Below are 20,739 nucleotides of genomic sequence, written 5' to 3'. Positions count from 1 at the left end.
GTTGTAAAGCTTTTTGGTCCCTTTCAGAACGTACAGGCTACATTTAGAGGAACAGTTAGCAATCTGATTTGATTGTTTATTTTGAAGGAGAGTAATTAAAAGACTGGAAAATGGGTTCTGATCATGTTATAGAGGTACTTAAACACCAGGGTAGGAGATTGAAACTGGTAAACAGTGCAAACTAAAGTTTTTAAGTTGAGCAGTGAGGGAATTTGGGAGTTGAACTTTAAGATTAATATAGCAACATGATGAAGAGTGGATGGGTGTCCAAAAAGGAGGCAGAAAGATTAGTTAGGAACATACTGTAGCAGTTCGAGGAAGAATAAAAAAGGGTGTAAGGTCATGGGACAACATACCTAGAAAAAGAACTGCAAAATATAGGAGATAGAGAAGGGTAGAAACTGAGTGGCTAGAAGGATTGTGGCTTTAGTGATGCGAGGTTTTACTATTTAACCTACAGATGTAATTATTAATAAAGGATAATAGTGAAGGCTGTACCACCTTTGCAAGAAATAGAGCTCTTGGGTCCTGAGTTTTTCCTACAGTTTTCTCTGTATTGTTTTTTATTCTCACCTAAATTAATGTGTATGTCAATGTTCATCAAATTACTGGATTGTATTTATGTTGAAACTCTGTTCTCAGTATATTTAACTATAAACTGAGAAATTGTACATGCTTTGAAAAGGAGGAACCAATATAAAATTATCATTTGTTATTAGTACAAATACAGCTAGCTAATGCGAAGCTCTTTTGTCTGGGGAGGGGCAAGGCAGGAAGATTATGCTAGGAATACATATCATAGGGATCTCAGAGTCCCAGAATAGTAACATAGAATATGACACGAGCTTCAGCAGCAACAGTATGGATCATCACTTCAGTGAGAGCTACTTCCCATGTATTCTCTGTGTATCTCCACTATCCAAATTACTTCTCAACCCCTCTTTTCTGTATTTTACTTCCACTGTTTCTACATGATATTTAATAGAATAATATATTTACTTTTGAGAGAGTCATGATAAACATTTGTAGCAAACAATTCTCTACCTTTTTATAAACATAGTAATAAAAGTGACATTGCTGAAGTTACATGGTATTTTGTAAAGAATCTGTGTAGAGGTGTAAACATTACCACTATCTTAAATTGAAGGACTCAGATATCAGATCTTGGAGCTTTAAGTAGTCATGCTTTACATGTCATAATGATGTAAAGAGTATTATCCACAATGAAAGGGAAGGGTCATGAAGAGTGGGTGTTATTGCCATCTATTTTGGGGGGGCGGTAATGATATTACTGACAGTTGGACTCATCAGTAATTTTCTTGATATTGAATTTATAAAGTCAGTTTGAAAATCCTCTTGTGTTTTTTTTTAATTCAACTGTATTTTTTCTTTTAAGAGTTGAATAAATGATTTTACTAAACACTAAAAATTGCTGAATGTCTTTGCAATTAAAATTTGACAGAAAATTTCCCAAATTTAACACACAAAAAATATTCAAATGGCTAAGTTTAAAAGTGTTTATTCAAAATAAACATCAGTAGTGTACTTATTTGATATAGTAACTGTATTTTCTAAACATTTTACACTTTATTTTAAATATTGTTTATTAAATCCTGGGAAAAAAATTGTTTCTTACAGGGCTGATCCCTTGTCCAACTTGGTTCTGACCTTTAGTACTAAAGAAGACGCAGTTGCCTTTGCAGAAAAAAATGGTATGTTTGCTGTTTTTGTTTTGCTTTAACAAATGAAATCAAGATATACTTTTATGTTTCTTAATGTTAATCAGAATCAGTCAGGGAAATAGAATGAGTTGAAATTCTTCAATGTATCTAATCCAGTCAGTGGTTTTAAGAGTTTTTACAGCATCAGAACACCCCCTTCCAAAAAAAAGAAATTTTAATGGAATGCCCACATTAACATAAAAGCCAAACTGCTAAGTTGAAGCAGAGGCATGGAATGAAACTACTTTTCTAACTTCTCCCTTGTTTATGAATCTCTCTGCAAGCTCACTAACATTTGGTTTTTAGACTATTGGACCTTTCAGTTTTGACACCTGTTTATTATTTTCTTCTTTACTTCAAGCCAAATCTATGTCTGTTATTCCACCTAATAGCTCTTAAGTTATTTGAAAATAGTTATCATAGCCGCTCTCAATCATCTCTTGATTGCATTATTTTCTCCTGTGCTTGATTTAGTCTTGTGTTGTTTTATAATTTTGTGTGGCCTAAGCATACAGTAGTGTAAAGTCCAAGTCCTTCTCATTTACTTACCCAGAACAACGTCCTGTCCTGCAAGCTCTTTTCATGGTAAGTGCCCCATACAGGTGTTCCACTTTTTCTTTTGTACTGTATTTTTAATGTAACTTTTCTGCGTTTATGTTTAGGTACACAAATACCATATAACACAGGTGTGTAGTAGGCTATACCTTCTAGGTTCGTATAAGTGCGCTTTGTGATGTTCGCACAAAGAAATTACTTAATGACATTTCTCAAAGTATCCCCATTGTTAAACGGCATATTAACTAATGGTTTATGTTGATCTTAAAAAAAATGCAAATGTCTTTTTCTTCTCCCATTTTCTTCTGTTAAGCTGTGTAACACAGTAGTGAAGAGAGGCTTTGGAGTTAGATCAGTCTGAATTCTAATCTTCGTTATTCTACTTTGAAGATATGTGATTTGGGATTGATTTCATAATGAACTTTTTTATTCACTGTTGAAATAACAGCATTTATGGTGTACCTAGTCTAGTACCTGATACAATAGACACTTGGTAACTCAAATTCTGACCCTTCCTTCTCTCAACTTGGTATTTCTGCTGTTTGTCTCTCTTAGATTTAAATGTACTACTGTACATTTGTCCCTAATGTTTTGTTGTTCTAGTTGGTCAAATTGAATTTGAACCTAATTTAGTTGTCTATTTGAATGAGATAATGTCTACTTAAATATTCTGTTAGTATAAGGTAATATATAAATGTAAAAGATTAGTGTTATTTAACATATTTGACATATATGTAAAAACACTATAAAGGTTAGTATTATTAATATCTGCTTTTTACTTCAAGTTAGTATTGTATAACTGCCTGGATTTGCATCCATGTTGAGTCTCTTACTATTTGTATGACTTGTACTTCCATTTTCTCCTATAAATAGTGGTAACTGAGAATTGAATGAGTTAATTAAAAAGTGCTTAGAATATAAATAGCTATGTAATAGTACATAAATTCAATTAGTAATTGACTTTTAAAAACTAAAAAAATTTTTGTAAGCATAATTCCTTATTAACACCTTGGCAATTTTTAAATTTCTAAATTGCATAATTCTCATATTTTATAACAAAATATTTTGTTTTAAAATTAACATTGCTTTTTTTAAACTTGTGGAAGAAAAATTTTTTATCTACCCTTACAGAGTCTAATAATCAAATTAACATAAAACAGATTAAACATATGATACCCAAGGAAAAGTGTACAGTTGAGGTTTTTATGCTATCCTGAGCTAAGGAATGGGATAAGGCTTCAAAGGGGAGGAGGATAACTCACAGGATGATAAGAACGAATGTTTGTTCTGCCCTACAGGTAGGTCATTCAAATAAAAGTTATTTTTGGTAATAGCTCTCTTTATGGGTCAGGCCCCCTATCTAAAGGAAAGGTAAAGTTTTTCTGTATCTGCCTGGACTTGATTGCCTTGAGCTTAGAATGAACCTTATATGACTGCAGGTGTGAACTAGCCACTGCTTTTTTTGAAATCAAGTGCTGATCTATTCAGGAAAGAAAACTGAACATTATGAAAGACAGTATAACTTGAAAAAACTTAGTGGCTAGTTCCTTATGAAACCGTTGGCCCACAGTGCATTGAGAATTTTAACATACAAAGTAGCAAGAATTATATCTTAGTCACTGCACAAAACCTACACAATGGATATCTGGTTACATTACCAACTTTCTAAAATGTATTAAGAATTTGGAGCCACCCTTGAATTCACTATAGTACTTGTGATCTGCATTTATTTAACATTTAGCATTATATATCTTTAAATAGATGAATCCTGTTTCTAGCTATTATGGCAGTAAATCTAAACAAACATCATAGAATGGTACAAAATCATAGAGTGGAGGATCTTTTTCAAATTACCTAGCATCCCATCCATTCTGATTTGCCTCTCTCGAATAGGTGAATAATGGGGGCATGGAAACGGACCTCTCCTCCCCTCATCCCTATGATTTTGTTGTGAGCTAGTGCTGTTGAAGGTCAGGTGAACCAATGTTTGGTAAGTTAAGGTGTTAAACAGTTCAGAAACGCTAATGTATAAAGACTGTTGGATTAAGAGTCTAGGATTCGAGTCTAGTAACTAGGATTCTGATGATTGTCTACCTCACAGGAGAACTTGAACAAGTCATGTTTCACTATACTTAGCATGTTCATAAACATGCTCCTTACTTTGAAATGAGAAGTAGGATTGTGTAATGTTCCAAAACTATAGATGTAAGGATGTTAAGCCCATGGACCACCTCATACATAACTTTATTTCTTTACTGTCTAACCTAGTGCCTTATTCATCATATGTTCTAGAAGGGAAAAAATGTTTTCTTGGTATAGATGATCCTGTGTTGATAGTAAAACGTTTGCCTTTCAATAGTACCTAGAAATAGGTTAGGTTAATACTACCACACAAAAGGTAATTCGTATACTTGGGGATTCTTCTGAAAATGAGCTGCCTATTCATTCCCTTCCTAGTTTTCTCATTTCTCTTTTAAGTGACATTATAGAGAATCACTGTAATGAGGAGTAAGATTATATTTCAAACTTGGATAATGAGCATCATCACAAAAACTAACATTAGCACTAAGTTATGAGCTACTTACTACACTGAATACTTTAATCCTCACTGTAACTATATGAAGCAGGAACAGTTATTATCACCATTTTTATAGTTCAAGGAAACTGGGCTTTTTAGAGACATTAAATAACATTAACAAGGTGAGATTCCTATAAGTGGGTGAGCAAGTTTTGTTTGAATGCATATTCATTCACTTATGTATTGTCTGACTGCTTTTTAGCTATACTGGAATAGTTGTAAGAGAGACCACAGGATCTCCGAAGTCTAAAAATATTTTCTGTTTCCTTATTTACAGAAAATATTTACTGACCCCTGTCTAAAACTGTTATATATACCACCTCAATACCAAGACTCTCTTTTCTGATGTTTTTATTCAAACATCTTGCAGGGCCTGTAACCTAATAGATATATTCCTCAACTAAAAATTCAAAGTTCTTCACAATATAAGCAGTAAATCGCTAAAGCATTAACCTAGCTTTATCTTACTGTGCCCAACTCATTCTACCCTTATCGCCAGATGTACTTTCCTCCATCTACAATCTAACTTCTGTTCCCTTATTCATCATTATCCCTATGAACTCCAACTTAGTCTTCAGAATACATTTTAACTGTTACCTCCTTCTTGATCCCCTATATTATTTCTCTTCCCCACCCCCAACTGGATGTGCTCTTTGTTCCTTTCAACATCCATAATAATTTGTTCCTTTTTTACAGTTCTTAGAGTTTTGTACTTTACTTTTTTGGCATTCAGTATGTTGAGTACCCTATTATGCCAGCTGTGGGGATCAGTGGTTAAATAAGGCATAATCCTTGTACTCAAACTGTAATATTTTATCCTGCCTGCTGGATTATAAGCACCTACCAAAGAAACACCCAGTCCTATGCATCTTCATCTTTTAATGTGCTCAGTAAATACTGGTGAATATATTTAATGATGTTATTTTCTCCAGATCATGATTTAAGCTTTTGTTCAAGGTGAAGAATTAAATTATAAATACCTCAAGAAGAAAGATAACTTCCTTATATGTCCAGAACCGTTAATTCCATCTAATTAGAAATTTGAAGAAAGGAAATTATAGAATCATTAGCAATTTCTTATAGTGTGTTTATAAAATACAACTGCAAAGGTTTTCTGTTCATTCATAGTTTATCCTGAGTTTATTAAGGGTTAGCACCTTGAAGCATATTTCATTGTACTTAAGGTGATCATTTGATAACCTTAGAGTTGTTTTCAAGATGCATGTTTTTTATCGTGAACTCTTTTTAAAGAATACTAAGGCCTAGCTAGAGAAGTCAGAGCCCAAGTTTCTAGTCCTTTATTTTTTTCTATTGGAATATGCTGCTGGTATATCTTAAGAAGTAGAGTCTACTGTCTAATATGGTAGCCACATGTGACTGTGTAGCACTTGGAATATGTCTAGTTTGAATTGAGATGTGCTGTAACACTAAATACAAGATTTCAGACAGTATTAAAATATTTAATTTTAATATATCTTTCCCAACCCAATATATAATCATTTCAATATGTAATCAATATAAAAATTTATTTTATTTACCCGTTTAAGGATTTTTTTAATGTGGCTACTAGAAAATTGTATGTGTGGTTCATTTATGTTCCTAGCAGACAGCACTGATCTAGGGTACTTAGCAATATACAGGATATATATTATATACATATTGTAAGTATTTCATTAATACATATTCCTATGGGGAATATAAGAAATAGGAAAACTGTATCAAACTTTGAAAGGATCACATTTTATACTCAAGAAATCTATTATTTAGGCACTCTTACCCAGTATGAATCAAGGGTAAATGGAAACTCCGTTATCTATAATAATGAAATGAAATAAAAGAGCTAAAGAAACCTGTATTATTACAAAACCCCCTATTTTCAATTTCTTACCTAAATAAGTAAGGTATTGTGCAGGTCCATCTTTTTATATACGAATGCCCTCATCTCTGAGACTAAAAGAAGTGTTCTTTCTGTTATTGATAATTCCACCAATTTAACCCCTGCTTCTTTTTGCTTAGGTCTCTCTTCTCACCTCATTTTCTGTGGAAGGCTGGTTCTGTGAAAGGGGGGTGGGAAAGAAGAAAAGTAAATATTGTCCCTTGGCTTCTTTTTAAAGAAAATATAAATATCCCTGTGTCTTTGGGCTTTAATCCCAGATCCTCATCCTAAAGGTCTTCCTTTGACTCAGCATATATTCCTGAGAAACTCTTGAAGGATACTGTTTTCTTTTACAAAGAAAGGTTATCTGGTGTTTTCTTTGAAATGTAGATGAATCTTACTTCATTTCTTTGTACTGAAAAGACCCACCTTTCTTACCGATGTGGCTTTTGTCTTGTGTTTCATGATGGGGTCGAATAGGTGAGGAGAAGGAAGCTGCATCTTTTAGAGAGGTGGAAGATAGCTTTAGAAAATTTTGGTAGTAAAAGGCTAGGATCTACTACCATTTACATGCTAATGAAAACCAGAAATGACTTTTTCCTTGTTTGATCTGCTTTGAAACTTTGGTCTGCCATTTCACCCCCTGTGTTTTTCTCATTGTTGTAAACTATAAAAACTCCTTGAAATTCTCAAAATAGAGGGTTTCTTTTAGGAATAAAAGGACAAGATAAACTACATTCTGTTCATAGTGGGTCTGTTGGGAATGAAAACTCACCTCTGAAGTCACAGAAGTTAGGAGCAGGGAAGGATGCAGACAGGTCAATCTCTTGATCCAGGGAAAGAAAGAGATTGGAGTTACAACCCAGGACACCAGCTGCGAGGTTTACACTTCGACCTAAGTTAAACCTTCTAATGCAGGGCTCAACCTCACATTCATATCTGTTAAAAAACAAATTTTTCATACAAAGAATTGAGTCTCATACAGATATAAAACATGTGTTAAAGAATTTATTTTATTCACATGATATAAAGGAACTAGGTAGATATAATAACCAGTTCAAAGTAAAAGTTGAAACAGCACAAATTTATATGGCAAAAAGGAATATGAACAGATACAGAATTGGAGCAGGGAGTCAATTAAATCACTAGCTGTAGGACACGGGACGTAATTTGCACATCTATCAGTTATATACAACTTAAGGAACTGAGTTAAAATCAGATTACCTGGAAGGGAAAAGGCTTGCTATTGATGTAGTTTTACACTTAAATGTTTTTTTATTTTTAAAAAATCTCAAAGATTATTTATGACCACAAAATAAAATTGGGATATTTAGCCTGATTATTCACATAGGCATAGCAGGAGTGTTAATTTGACACTGTTGGGGAACAATTTGTCACCCCAAAATATGACTTTCAGCATAAGAATTATTTTAGGCTGGTTAAATTTAAGAAATATCAAATAGGGGTGAAACTCTGGAAACCAAAGTAGAAGTTATCCTTTGTAAAAAAAAAAAAAAAAAAAAAATTTACATTTCTAAGGGTGTGTCACCCCTGTGCCTGGAAAAGGGCGATGACCTTACCTCTAGAAGCTCTTATCTATGCAGAAGGCTGAAATCTGCTTAACAACCTTGTTCTTTCTTGCTGTGCTCTCCCTGGTAACCTCCCTCAACTGACTCCACCACTCCTAACATCTTTTCTTGTTTTCATCTAAAGATGGTATTTAAGGTGGTGGCTTCAAGCTGTTTTCTCTTGTTAATCTGTCTAATGTCAATTTAATTCTTAGAGGGAAACGAGGAAATTTTCTCCTCCCTCATATCATTATAGGGAAGGAAAAATACATTTCCTTCTACCCTTCTTCTTGGCTGAGAACCGCCCCCCCTCAATAAAAATAACATGGTAAAACAAGTTTAAAAACATGTTACCTCCTTTGTACAGAGGAGATACCCAGGAAATCCGAGCGACTCCCCCAAATGGCCCTAGCAACTTCCTTAAAAGATTTGTCTCCAACTAAAGACAAAAGATGACCATGACAGGGATGGGAGAGTAAGTTGAGGGACTTTATCGGACACTATAAACAAAGGTATGGTTTTTATGCAGATTTAAATCCTAGCCTCCATCTACAAGTTTCTAGTTCTAGATGTTTCTGGAGCAAATTAAGATTTCCCTTGTAAATGTAAATGCCCCTCACCCAAGGGCAGCTACTACTGTTTTCAGAGATTTTCCTATGTTTACAGTTTCTTAAAAATCGCCCAAGATAATCCTTATACCAAAGAAGCATGTTATGGGGAGGCACATTCTGCTCCCCTTTACCACCAAAGTCTTCTTAAGGTTTCTTTTTCTTTGCTGAAAAATTTCATAAGGAATCTAAATTGAACTTTTCAAAGCCTCTTGAGACTAGGAAGCCAAAACAACAACTTGCTACCAGATTTTTCTGTGGCATGTATTAACTTGGGCAAATTCCTTCCTTCTTCAAAGTCTGCAAAATATCCTGAGGTTCTCAAACTATCCTAAGGTTTCTCACCACCTTAGAGAACTTTGCCAGCCAGGCCACTTTCCCTAGAAGGACTTTGTAAGCATTGGCTCCTGATTAAATTATCTTCATTCTCAAATATGTCATTCCAGTTAAAGCTTTGGTTACATAACCATTGTTTCCAATTACGTTTTAATAAAAAGGTGGTCTTATTTTAATTGAACATGTAGAAATAACTACTATCATGAAAATAAGAATATTCGACAGGAATTCCCAAATTCTGCAGAGGTCATGCAGGGAGTGTAGCATATCACTTACAAATGATATAAATTTTAGTTTACAAAGCAAAGTATACCAAATTGTAATTAAATTATAAATACCTCAAGAAGAAAGATAACTTCCTTATATGTCCAGAAAATAGAACATTAATATCAAAAATATTCCAAATAAAAACTACAATCTATCATCAACTCATTCAGTCCTAAGCAGTTAATTCTTGTTTCACTGATCACGTCTTTACCTACTTCTCAACTGAGTTCTGGGAAATCTTACTCGGTCCACTAGTATGGCCTTAAAATTGTTTAAGTGATGCCATCAGAAGCCTGTATCACAAAGTACCTAATAAAGTTTTCCATGGAACTCTGAGACAGTCTGTCTTTGTCAAAGCTCTCAGGGAAGTATCACAGTAAAACAAACAAAAGTATTTGCAAATGTTAAGACTTAAAATGGCTGAAGTTAACATTAATGATGAATTGCAAAAGTGAACTAACTATATGACTTCATAACAAGAATAATGCCATTAAATGACATTAAAGTCTTTCCGAAAATGTTATAGACAAATTATCTGTAAACAATTATTTAAACATGTTTTCAAAGACAGTAGATGTTCATCTAATTTATAAAAATGAACATAATCTTTACAGAGAAAAAATTTTGAGATATGATATAATAATCTTGAGACATAATATACCATGAATATACCAAAAATATATCAGTACCAAATAAAGAGATTCAGTAAATGTGGGGTAGTTCCTTAATATCTGTATATTAATAAAACCTCATACCAGTCAGAATAGCTATTACCAAAAAGTCAACAAATAATATGTAAAAGTGAACCCCTGTTCACTGTTGGTGCAACTGCAGATTGGTTCACCTAGTATGGAAGACAGTATGGAGGTTCCGAAAAAAAACTAAAAATAGATCTACTCCACTTCTGGATAGTCTTCTGAAGAAAATGAAAACACTAATTCGAAAAGATATATGTATCCCAGTGTTCATTTCAGCATTGTTTACAAAAGCCAAGATATGGAAGCAGCCTAGGTGTCCATCGATAGATGAGTGGATAAAGAAGTGATATATGTACACCATGGAATGTTATGCAGTAAAAAAGAATGTAAGGTTGCCATTTGTCACAACAGGCATAGCCCTAGAGGGTATAATAATAATAAGTGAAATAAGTCAGAGAAAGACAAATACCTATTTCACTTATATGTGAGATGAAAAAACAAACAAGCAAAAGCATACTCATAGAGACTAAAGGGATGGTTGCCGGAGTGGAAGGAAAGTTTGTGGAAGGAAATTATATAGTCAATAACATTTGATAAGTTTGTATAGTGATAGTGGGGTGATCACATTGTAAAGTATGAAAATGTTGAATCACTACTATACACCTGAAAATAATATATCTAATATAGTATTGTATACTAACTATAGTAAATAAAAAATAACATTCCTTAGATAAGTGATACGGATTTCCAATTTACTTATTCTGGCCTAAAAGATACAAGATCCAAACTAAAGAAGTAAAGATGTAACCAGGTTAATATTTTTAAAAATAACTGACATTATGACTGATAACCTATACTTTTGTCTGATATCAAGCAAAGCAGCACCATTCTTCTGATAAAGGTACCGTGGACAGTAAGGGCATTGACAAATCTCTATTCTTAGCATGTAGTATACAATTTCTGAAATACTTGTATTAACATTGTACCTCAGGATGGTTAAGTAACTCTTCTTGACAGCTCTTCCATGCAGCTCATCTATAGTAGCACATCAAATAAACCTAATTATGTCTAGCACCTTTCTTTTTACGTTTGAAAGAATACATCTTTGTGATTTTCCAGAGTTCCTCTGGGGAATCTCAAAGATAATTTTAGGTGCAAAGATATTCTGAATGTTTTTAGTTTCCATTTAGGGTGTGATTTGTGGGAGAGAAATCAAAAATTGTCAGATTTGAATACTTAGGAACAGGATCATGGGTGTCTAAGAAACATTTGCTCGTTTCTAAGTGGCTATCAAACTTATAAACATAGAAAGTAATGTAACTAAAAAACCTGAGCTCTTACATAAGTCATCAAGGACTTAAAGTTAGCATAAAGCAAATAGGGTTATTCTAATAAGCCATAGAACCTTTGCAATCTAAGCAGATTAAACAAAAATAATTCTTCATATTGTACGTAAAAGAAATAGTAAACTAATGAAATAACCTTATCAAAACTGAGCCAACTTTGCAAAGATTTTAACACATCTCATACCTTTTCAGACAATACTATAAGACAAAAATTTTTTGCAAATCATATTTCTCCATCCATTCAGGTTTTGTCCTTCACCAGTCTCTTTCTTATTCTGAAATACATTTACTTTAAAACCTTACTATCTTTCCTTTAGTGAACAAAAGCACACTTCATTACTTTTCATACAAAGTTCTAATCTTTTACCACTATTCTATAAGTAGTTTCATTTATATGTATTAGTTGTGTCTTTTAACCAGATACTTGAAAGCTTAGACTAGCAAAACTCATGCATGTAACACAACTTTCTACAACTATGTACATTCTTTATAGTCCAGCTTCTCCAAGTTGCAAAAATAAATGTGTCCATTAACAAATCCAAAGTTACAGCCTCTATAAAAATAAGCAAAAGTATATAAACTTAAATTTTTGTTTAGCGACCAATGCTCAGTATTCTTAGAAGTAATCTAGCTATCTAAATAATATCCATTAATAAGGTTTTAAGTTACCCAAAAATCTTGGAAATTTATTTCACAGTGACATACTACAAAATAATTACTGTTGAAATAAAATTGTCAGAATAATGATTCATTTTGGATAAACACAAATATACATTTTTCGGAATTATAAACATTTAACAGAAGTAATGCTAGCTTATTTGATCTGTAAACTTGTATAAGAACATATCCAGGTAGAATGAAAATCAATATTTGTATTTTATTTAAACTGATAAATTAGGGAACACATTGCTATTTTAATTAAACCAAAATTAAATTTGTCATGTTTGCCAAAGATTTACCTATGTTATCTGAACTTGAATTCTTAAATTTTTTTAGGCTAAGAATACTTTCTAAATATAGCATGTTAAAGTATTAGAAGTTCAATTTCCTTGTTTTCTAAGAATTTTTAGGACTACTTCACTTACATACGCACTTATTTTTCTCTACAAGCTAATCAGAACAGAGCCCCCTAAAGAAATTTTATATAATTTATTAATACCACCTGGAGGCAGAAAAATATTACCTAAACATATGAGATAAGCTTTCCTAAACTGACACACCTGTTTAACTGACAGACCTGTAGACAGACATATAGTCACACAGAGCTTATAACTTCAATTCTAAAATATTAGCCATGGGTCATATTAGTAAACAGAATTATGAAATTCACTGGTCCATACTAGTACAAATTCTTCATTTGTTGAGCTCAAATAGACAGAAAAGACTAACAAGCCATAATTTCTCTTTTCTCATCCAGCAGAGAATAGATCTCTAAAACCATTAATCCATTTAAAGGAATCATCAAACAATCAGACCATAACACCAATACCCAGGAGTAGTAGAGAGCAAAATTAAAATTAGAAAAACAGTGTCAGCAAAGTTCTCTTAAGTTCACCTGTTGGAGCCAAGAAAAGATGTGCCTGAGCTTAAAAGTAAGGCACACCACTTCTGGTGAAGAAATTCGCTTGGCTTTGGCTGATGAATCTTTTAGGCATCTTGGTGGAACTGCCAAAATTGTTAAAAGAATATTTTCTGAGATAAAATCATAACTCTAATATATACATATAAATGAACATGAAATAAGGGTATAGGCAGATGTTATAACCAATTCATAGGCAAAGCCAATACAGCTCAAATTTGTATAAAGTAATATTGAGATGAATTGCAAATAGAGATGGAACTGGTACGGGGGAGTGGGAGGAGGCACCAGTTCTGTAAAGTCGCCACGAACACTAAATTTGAGAATACTGGAATACTGCTCCTAGAAAAATACAGGGTTAGAGTCCTGTGAGCCTCCGATCACAAGATTTTGTTAGTTGATCAATACATAACTTTGTTTTTATGTGTGTTTATCTAAACCTCATTTCATGTGTATTGTTGATTCATGAACATTGAACTCAGGGCTGACAGCACTAGAACTTTCTCCTAAACAAAGCTGAGCTAACACACATTGGTACATCCCAGCCTTCTTGTGCTTAGGAACACTAGAAAGTCTTATACTTGGGGGCCCTTTTCAACAGTAAAATCACCAAGAAGCACCAAAATGCAAAAAAAAAAAAAAGGAAAAGAAAAGAAAAATGTGACTGCAAGTATTCCACAAAAACGATACCTGCTTACAGAACAAGAGGTGAAATGAGAAGGCAGAGCATTACCTTACTTGACCTCAGCTAGAAACATTTATTTGGGGTGACTCAAATTGATCACTGCTCTATGCATGTCATGGTCAATGACCATGGAAGCTTCGCGAATGTTGATTTTAGGGTTACAAATAAATTTTAGTAAGTGAATTCACAAATATAGAATCCGCAAATATTATTTATACCTACAACTTACAGAGTTACAAAATAAAGACAATGAATAGGGCTAAGATCTGTTATACTATAGACAGTGCATAGTCTTCTCTGGAAGGACCAATTTATTTTTCTATCTACCTCTTTTCTTTCCAATCCCCAGACCCAGGTACTTACTGTCTGTCTTGTGGCTAGGGAAATGTTCAACTTGACTGATAAGGCTCCTGAGGGAGAGAGATGAATTCCTTAGATTCCCTATTGGAAGTCTGAAAAAAATCTTTCTCATAGAGCTAGCATTCTACATCGCTTAGTCAGGTTCCTAGTGTGTTGTGAGTTAAATAGGATTCCGGAAATCCTTGTGCACAGACCACACTCTGGACCAATTACATCAAAATCTCCGAGTGATTTTTGGATATCCACTATTGTTGTATAGTTTCTTTCTCTAGAAAAATGTATTTTAAATTTGTAATGACTGATTTTCAAATACACTTTTGGAACACAAAACAGTTTGTTTTGTAGCAAATTTTGAATAATGTGGTTCCAATTACTGCTTTGGAAGTAGTAATACTGTGTAGCAACTATATTATTTGAAAGGTGAAAGGGGACTGTCAACCATCACATCAAAGGTAGAGTCTTTTTTTTTTTTTTGAGGTATTACAGCTGTTGACAGGTGTAAGATGTTATCTAATATTTCTCATGCCTGACATTTTCACCTTATTTGCTTGTATAAATTATTTTATATAATTTTTATGAAAAGGAGAACTTTGCCAGTGTATCCAAAACAGTTATTTCAGCTCCATAATATTTTATAAAAGATGATCTAAGATACATTTAAATCATTCTGACCCCATCCCAAATATTAAAGTGAAATTCCTTTAAAGCCCCCTACCCCCCTTTTATAAGTTGGTGCTTTGCTTTCACCGAAGCATAATATGAATACATAGCCTGGTGAGGAATCTTAAAACCTTCCAAGTACCAACATCTCTCGCTTTGGCCTCCTAAAGCCTTTACTATTCCGATCCTATGCCTCAGTTGGCAGTGACTGCCAGTTTGTGCCAAATTATGTGGTGGTTCTTGTTTTGTACAGAAATGGACAATAGGAGAAATCAATAAAATGTTCATTTTCAAACTAAAATCAGGGTTTGAGATTAGGTTATTAGAGGAGAAATACCTTTTGCAAGACTTGAACCAACATTACTAAAAACAATATTTCATAAGCAGTAAAAGCACTGATGAATGTTTTTCTGGATTTTTGCTTTACTGAACCAAATATTAAATGGTTCTGTAAATAAAAATGAATGGAATTTTCTTTTTCTGTTTCATACATGGAATGCACAACTTAATTGTTGTGATCTGGTTTTGTTCAGAGGCTTTTTTGGGGGGTGGTGGTGAGGGGTGGCATTTGAAACAATTATTGCAAACATAATCACAGAAAACAGAATATCCCAGCCAGTCTGGAGACCAACAAATAAATGGGTGTATTTCTGACGGGGAAAAAAAAAAATGGGTATAGGATTTTACAGGTCATATTTTAAGTTTACTAGAGCATTTGCCAGAAGTACTTCTCTGATACTAGGACTTAAGGTTCAGAATATCTTTGTGAAAGCATTCCAGTGTGTGAAACAGCAAAGAGAGTCCGCTTCTCATCGTTTAGGTGCTGGTGGTTGGATTTGTGGTTAATCCGTGCCATATGGCTGCTCTCCTCAGTGGGAAGTGAGAGCAGCCCTAGGAGCTTTGCCCCATCCCTGGGCAGCTGCCCTGGGCTTAGTTGCTTTGATCTGCTGCTGCTGCACAGCTGGGAGGAACAGGGCTGGTTTTCAGTGTCTCAGTAGAACAACATATGGGACCATTGTCATAGACTACACCTTGATTTTATATAAGCATTCTTAAGGGAGTGCACATGTTTTCACTTCTATATTCTCATTCAGAAAATCAAGTTTGAGTTATTTCTTTAACAAAAATAAACCTGATTTTAGGGTTAAAAATAAATTCTTATAGAACTTCACAAATATTCTATTCTTAAATTTCTATATGGTATTTCTTTTAAGTTTTCTTTTTAAGAACAAGTTTTCAAATGGGAAGTAGAAAAAGATAAGTACCATTCTTATAACTTACCCATTAAGTACAGATGTTTAATGTCTTTTCAAGTGTTGTTATTCTTATGGTTATTTTGTCTTTTTAGCTAAATCTCACTGCTTGCTCCAGAAGCCTTTGTATTGCCACAATATTACAAAAAAACATATATATAACTTGGGAAAGATTGTGCTATGAAATATAGTAGGACCAATAAACTTGTTTATTCAGGCACTGTAAGGTAAACATTTTGAAGAGGGATGCTTGGCTATGTGGTCAGATTCTTAATAGTTTCATAAAAAAAAGCAAATTTTTATTATAGCATCAGTCCTGCAGGGTAGAAAAGTCTCCTGAATCATAGATAGAAAATTCAAAGGGAGGTAGATGTAGACTGTGACTTGTGTTTCAGTCTCTATTATGAATTGTCATTAGACTTACTCATACCCTTTTTTGCTTTCACTTAGAGAAGCACATTTGCTTGTGCAGCTCTGGGAACAAAGTTGTGTACAACAGAAAAATGAGGGAAAGAAACTTTTCCCTATACTCATCCTAACAATCATGGGTGGCTGTGGTAGAGTAATAATGTAGATATGGCTACTATTAGCAAATGCACGTTTCCTCCATGTGTGTTTGTTTTCACAGGGTGCTTTGCCCATCCACATTCCAATCCCTATAACGATACTTCTATTTATTGTTGTTATCACCATCAACAGTAACTATAATCTGGCTTCCAGTCCCCAAGAGCCAGCTCACTCCTTAGTTACCAGGAGAAAACCCAAACCAGTTGTTCCTTTATGTGTACAAAACCTGAGTCTTCTCACATTGCAGTGACCCTGACAGCATTTTGAGACTCCATCAACAAAACAGATAATAGAGCTAGGACTGCATTCTGATTCAGTAAAAAATTCTTTCTGGTGGTTGAAAGACAGATTAACCATGTAAATGAGAAAGTGATTATCAGGTGTCCATATAGAATACCAGTTCCTAAATATTTCCAAGTATTGTCTCATTTCTTCAGTTCCTCTTATAATGTTTCTGTTGGGTTTGAGAATGTGTTGGGAGGCAGAGCGGGGAGGGACATAGGTTCTATCAACCATCATGTGTTAAGAAAAGATTATGGATGTCTTGGGTAAGTTACCAACAGTCATTATAACCAGACACAGAATCGAAACTAGAAACCATTTCTTTTCTTTACAACTAGTGGGGTCATATGGGAGACATAGACTCACTTTCCAGGGATTCTTAAAAGGAAAAAAAAAAAAAAGTTATAAAATCACAGATTGAAAGGAAAGGGGTGAAACTGGTTAAAATTGCAATTACAGGATATTTCTAAGGAAGTGAAGTTTTATTTATGAGATGGTTAGGGTACATAGCTGTAAAGTTGACTTGGGTTAAAATCCTGGCTTTGTCATTTATTAGCCAGGTTGCCTTTAGGCTGCTTGTTTGTCCTTCTCTGTTGTTTTTTCCTCATAATTAAATATAAAATTGGGGTGTAAAAAAATGTCTACCTCATAAGCCAAGCAACCTATGAATTCAATTTTAAAACTCAATAAATGCATTTAAAGCACTTATCACAGGACATAGAATGTAGACTACCCAGCATCCCTGCTTCAGGCCTTGGTACTTGCTGTTCTCTGTATGCAAGTGCTTTTCCCAGACATCCTTAGACTCACTCTCTGACCTCCTTCAGGTCTTCACTCACATGTGATCTCAGGGAGGGAAGGCTTCCCTGTCTACCCTCTCTAAAATGTTTTCTCCTTAGTGCTCATTAGCATATAATGTATATTTTTAATCATAGGTATTACTATAGCATCTAATATTGTACATATTTATTAATTTCTCTTCCCCTACTGACTTAAAGTTGAGGAATTTTTTGTTTTATTCATTGCTTTACCTATAGTGTCTAAACAGTCCCCAACATGGAGTAGGCAATTAATACTATTAAATGAATAACAAATGCTCATTACGTATTATTTACCTGCTTTATCTTTTATAATTACCAGAATCATCTGTTGATTAATGAAAGAAGTACTTGAGAAGTTTATAATGTTAAAAATTATGATGCTCGGTTCACAATACTAATTTGCTTACCCAGACTCCTTTCTATTGTTAATAACCAGGCCAAATTATACCTAATTAGATCCGAAACATCACAAATTCAAAATTAATGGGTACCAATATGATGGAAATTTTATTTATACTAACACTTCATATAGATTTGATATGTAATTACAAATCAAATTTGGGGGAGAAAGAATAGCTTAACATTTATTAAGTACTTGCTATAAATCCCAAGAGTCAGTATAATTAAGGCATAGGCCCCCAAATTGGGCTGTTTTCAAACCTGATTCTGCCCCTTCCTGGCTGAGTGACCTTTTGCTAGTTACCTAACCATTCTGTGTGCCTGTTCCGTCAGTTATATAAGGTACATATTAATTCATAAAGCTTTTAGAAAAGTACCTTTCTCATAAAACTCAATAAATAAATTTCCAAGCACTTTACAAGAATGAGCTTGTTTATCCACTTGACAACCTATGACATAGGTACTATTCTTATTCCCTTTAGTAAATTTTTTGAAATTTAAATAACCACTTGTTGACGTACTTATTTTATAAGTCGGATCTTCTTAAAGTAACATATAACTTTGTGATTGTGTTTTAAAAAGTATTCAAAACATTTTCTCTACTCTGAAATTAAAGTTATGATAACCAAGTGAATTGAATCAATATTTTCTCTCCAGGATTCTGATGTCTTATTTGTATTTCTAAATCGTTTGTTTCATTTACTTTCTTCCTTTTCTACTTCCTTATAGCAAATGAAAAGTTCTAGCAGTGGAATTATTAGTAGCAGTATACTATGACGTGAGTTTCATAGGCTTCAGTTTTGTGGCAAAATTGAATTCTAAGGGGTCATTGAAATGTAAGTTTTGTAGGCACAAATAGTGTAGTCACCAAGAAGCACTAGAACACATGACAACTCTCAAGATAACGCTTACTTAAGTAGACTATATAATATTCAGTTTGGATATTTTATACATGATATGACTCAGCCATGAAGCAGCTGTTTCAAGATGAATTATTTGAAGAAAGTCCTGAGAGAGAATGATAAATTACAGGGATGCAAAATGAATCTTAAGACAGGTGAAAGTTAGAGATTGCTCAGACTAGGGAATTGAAAGGTAACTGAATTATATTTTCCAGGGGGAGGATGTTGATTAGATTGTTCTCTATCTTAAGAGAACTGAAGAAGTAGACTTAGAAGACATAGACATAAATAAATCTAGTTCTCAAAATTACAAAATACTGTGAAGGGCTTTAGAGGAGGATATAGACTCTTAGAAGAGAACAAACCGTTTAGACCAGTGATTCTCAAACTTTAATGCATAAAAATCTCCTGGGATCAGTAAAGTACAGATTCTGATCCTGTGGCCTTTGGTTAGGCCTAAGAATTGGCATTATCAAGTACTTCTGTGGCATTCTAATATAGATAGCCCTTGAACCAAATAATGAAAAACATTCTAAGTTTAATCAATATCCTGTCAAGGTTCAGGGAGTGTAACCAAGTGATCTCTCATGATCCACTCCAACTCTAATTTATATAGGTATGTACATGTTTTTCTGTATTGTTTTAAGTGAGTGCCAAACTATTGTAAAGGCACCAACTTTTAGAAAACAGTGAAACATGATATATTATTCAGTGTTCTTCATTGTAGTTATTAAACCACATGGAGGAATGGAAAATTTTGCATAACCATTGGTAATTGGTAAGGAATATCAAGCAAGGAGAAATTGAATTATGGGTTACACTTTTAAATTCGAGAGATGGTAAATCATCTTCAGGCAATATTTTGAACCCTCTTGTCACAGGATTATAAGGGAACAAATTACTAAGTATATTTCAAATGTGTTGACATGTACTCCTGATGATAAATTTATGAACATTAGCCTCTGCTTACAGTGTTCTTCAGATGAACTCTTCAGTTCTGTTCCTTGGTTTTGTTTTTGTTTTCTAGGATGGAGCTATGATGTTGAAGAGAGGAAGGTTCCGAAACCCAAGTCCAAGTCTTATGGTGCAAACTTTTCTTGGAACAAAAGAACAAGAGTATCCACCAAATAGATTGGCACTGACTGTATCTCTGTGCTTGACTGTGAATAAAGTCAGCTGTGCAGTATTTATAGTGCATGTATAATACATCTCTTAATCTCCTAATAAATTTGACCTTTAAACTAAAGATATATTTTGTGGTGTCTATTTTAAATGTTTTTTGATATCTCAAGTTGAACATGTTGCTGAACATGTTGCGATTTCTGGTATACAGTATACCTCTAGGAAATTACAGTAGTTAAAAAATTAAAATGGAATGCTTAAAATCAGCTGCAACATTTAAGCTTGCTTTTTATAGGCATTCTCACCTTAATGGTGTTTATAAAACTACCAGCCTTTGCTATTAAAATGCTGTCTTAGAAATTCTTTTATCATAGGTGGAGAAATTCATGATTACATTGCAATGTGATAAACCTAAATCCAATCTCCTTATTACTGAAGTTCCTGACTTTATAGAAGTTTATATTATCTAAGCTTCTTTGAGCCTGAATGACTCCACAAGAGATATACAAGAAATGAAGGGAAAGAGTCAAGACACAAAACTAAAGTCATCAACATA

The 20,739-nt window shown here is 33.7% G+C and overlaps 1 protein-coding gene across 1 annotated transcript in view; it reads left to right on the top strand.

Annotated features, from left to right (window-relative positions):
- The window catches only part of NDUFS4 (NADH:ubiquinone oxidoreductase subunit S4), an 83,374-nt gene extending 63,067 nt beyond the window's left edge, over positions 1-20,307 (top strand). Inside the window, exons 4-5 of the mRNA XM_016142362.2 lie at positions 1,639-1,712; positions 20,089-20,307. Of these exons, the coding sequence (XP_015997848.1) occupies positions 1,639-1,712; positions 20,089-20,192 (178 nt within the window). The 3' untranslated portion in view covers positions 20,193-20,307. The remainder of the gene's footprint in view (positions 1-1,638; positions 1,713-20,088) is intronic.
- The last annotated feature ends 432 nt before the right edge of the window (positions 20,308-20,739 follow it).

The sequence above is a fragment of the Rousettus aegyptiacus genome, unplaced genomic scaffold, assembly GCF_014176215.1.
Source record: "Rousettus aegyptiacus isolate mRouAeg1 unplaced genomic scaffold, mRouAeg1.p scaffold_m13_p_8, whole genome shotgun sequence".
Taxonomy (NCBI): domain Eukaryota; kingdom Metazoa; phylum Chordata; class Mammalia; order Chiroptera; family Pteropodidae; genus Rousettus; species Rousettus aegyptiacus.
This window is presented reverse-complemented; position numbering and strand designations above follow the sequence as displayed.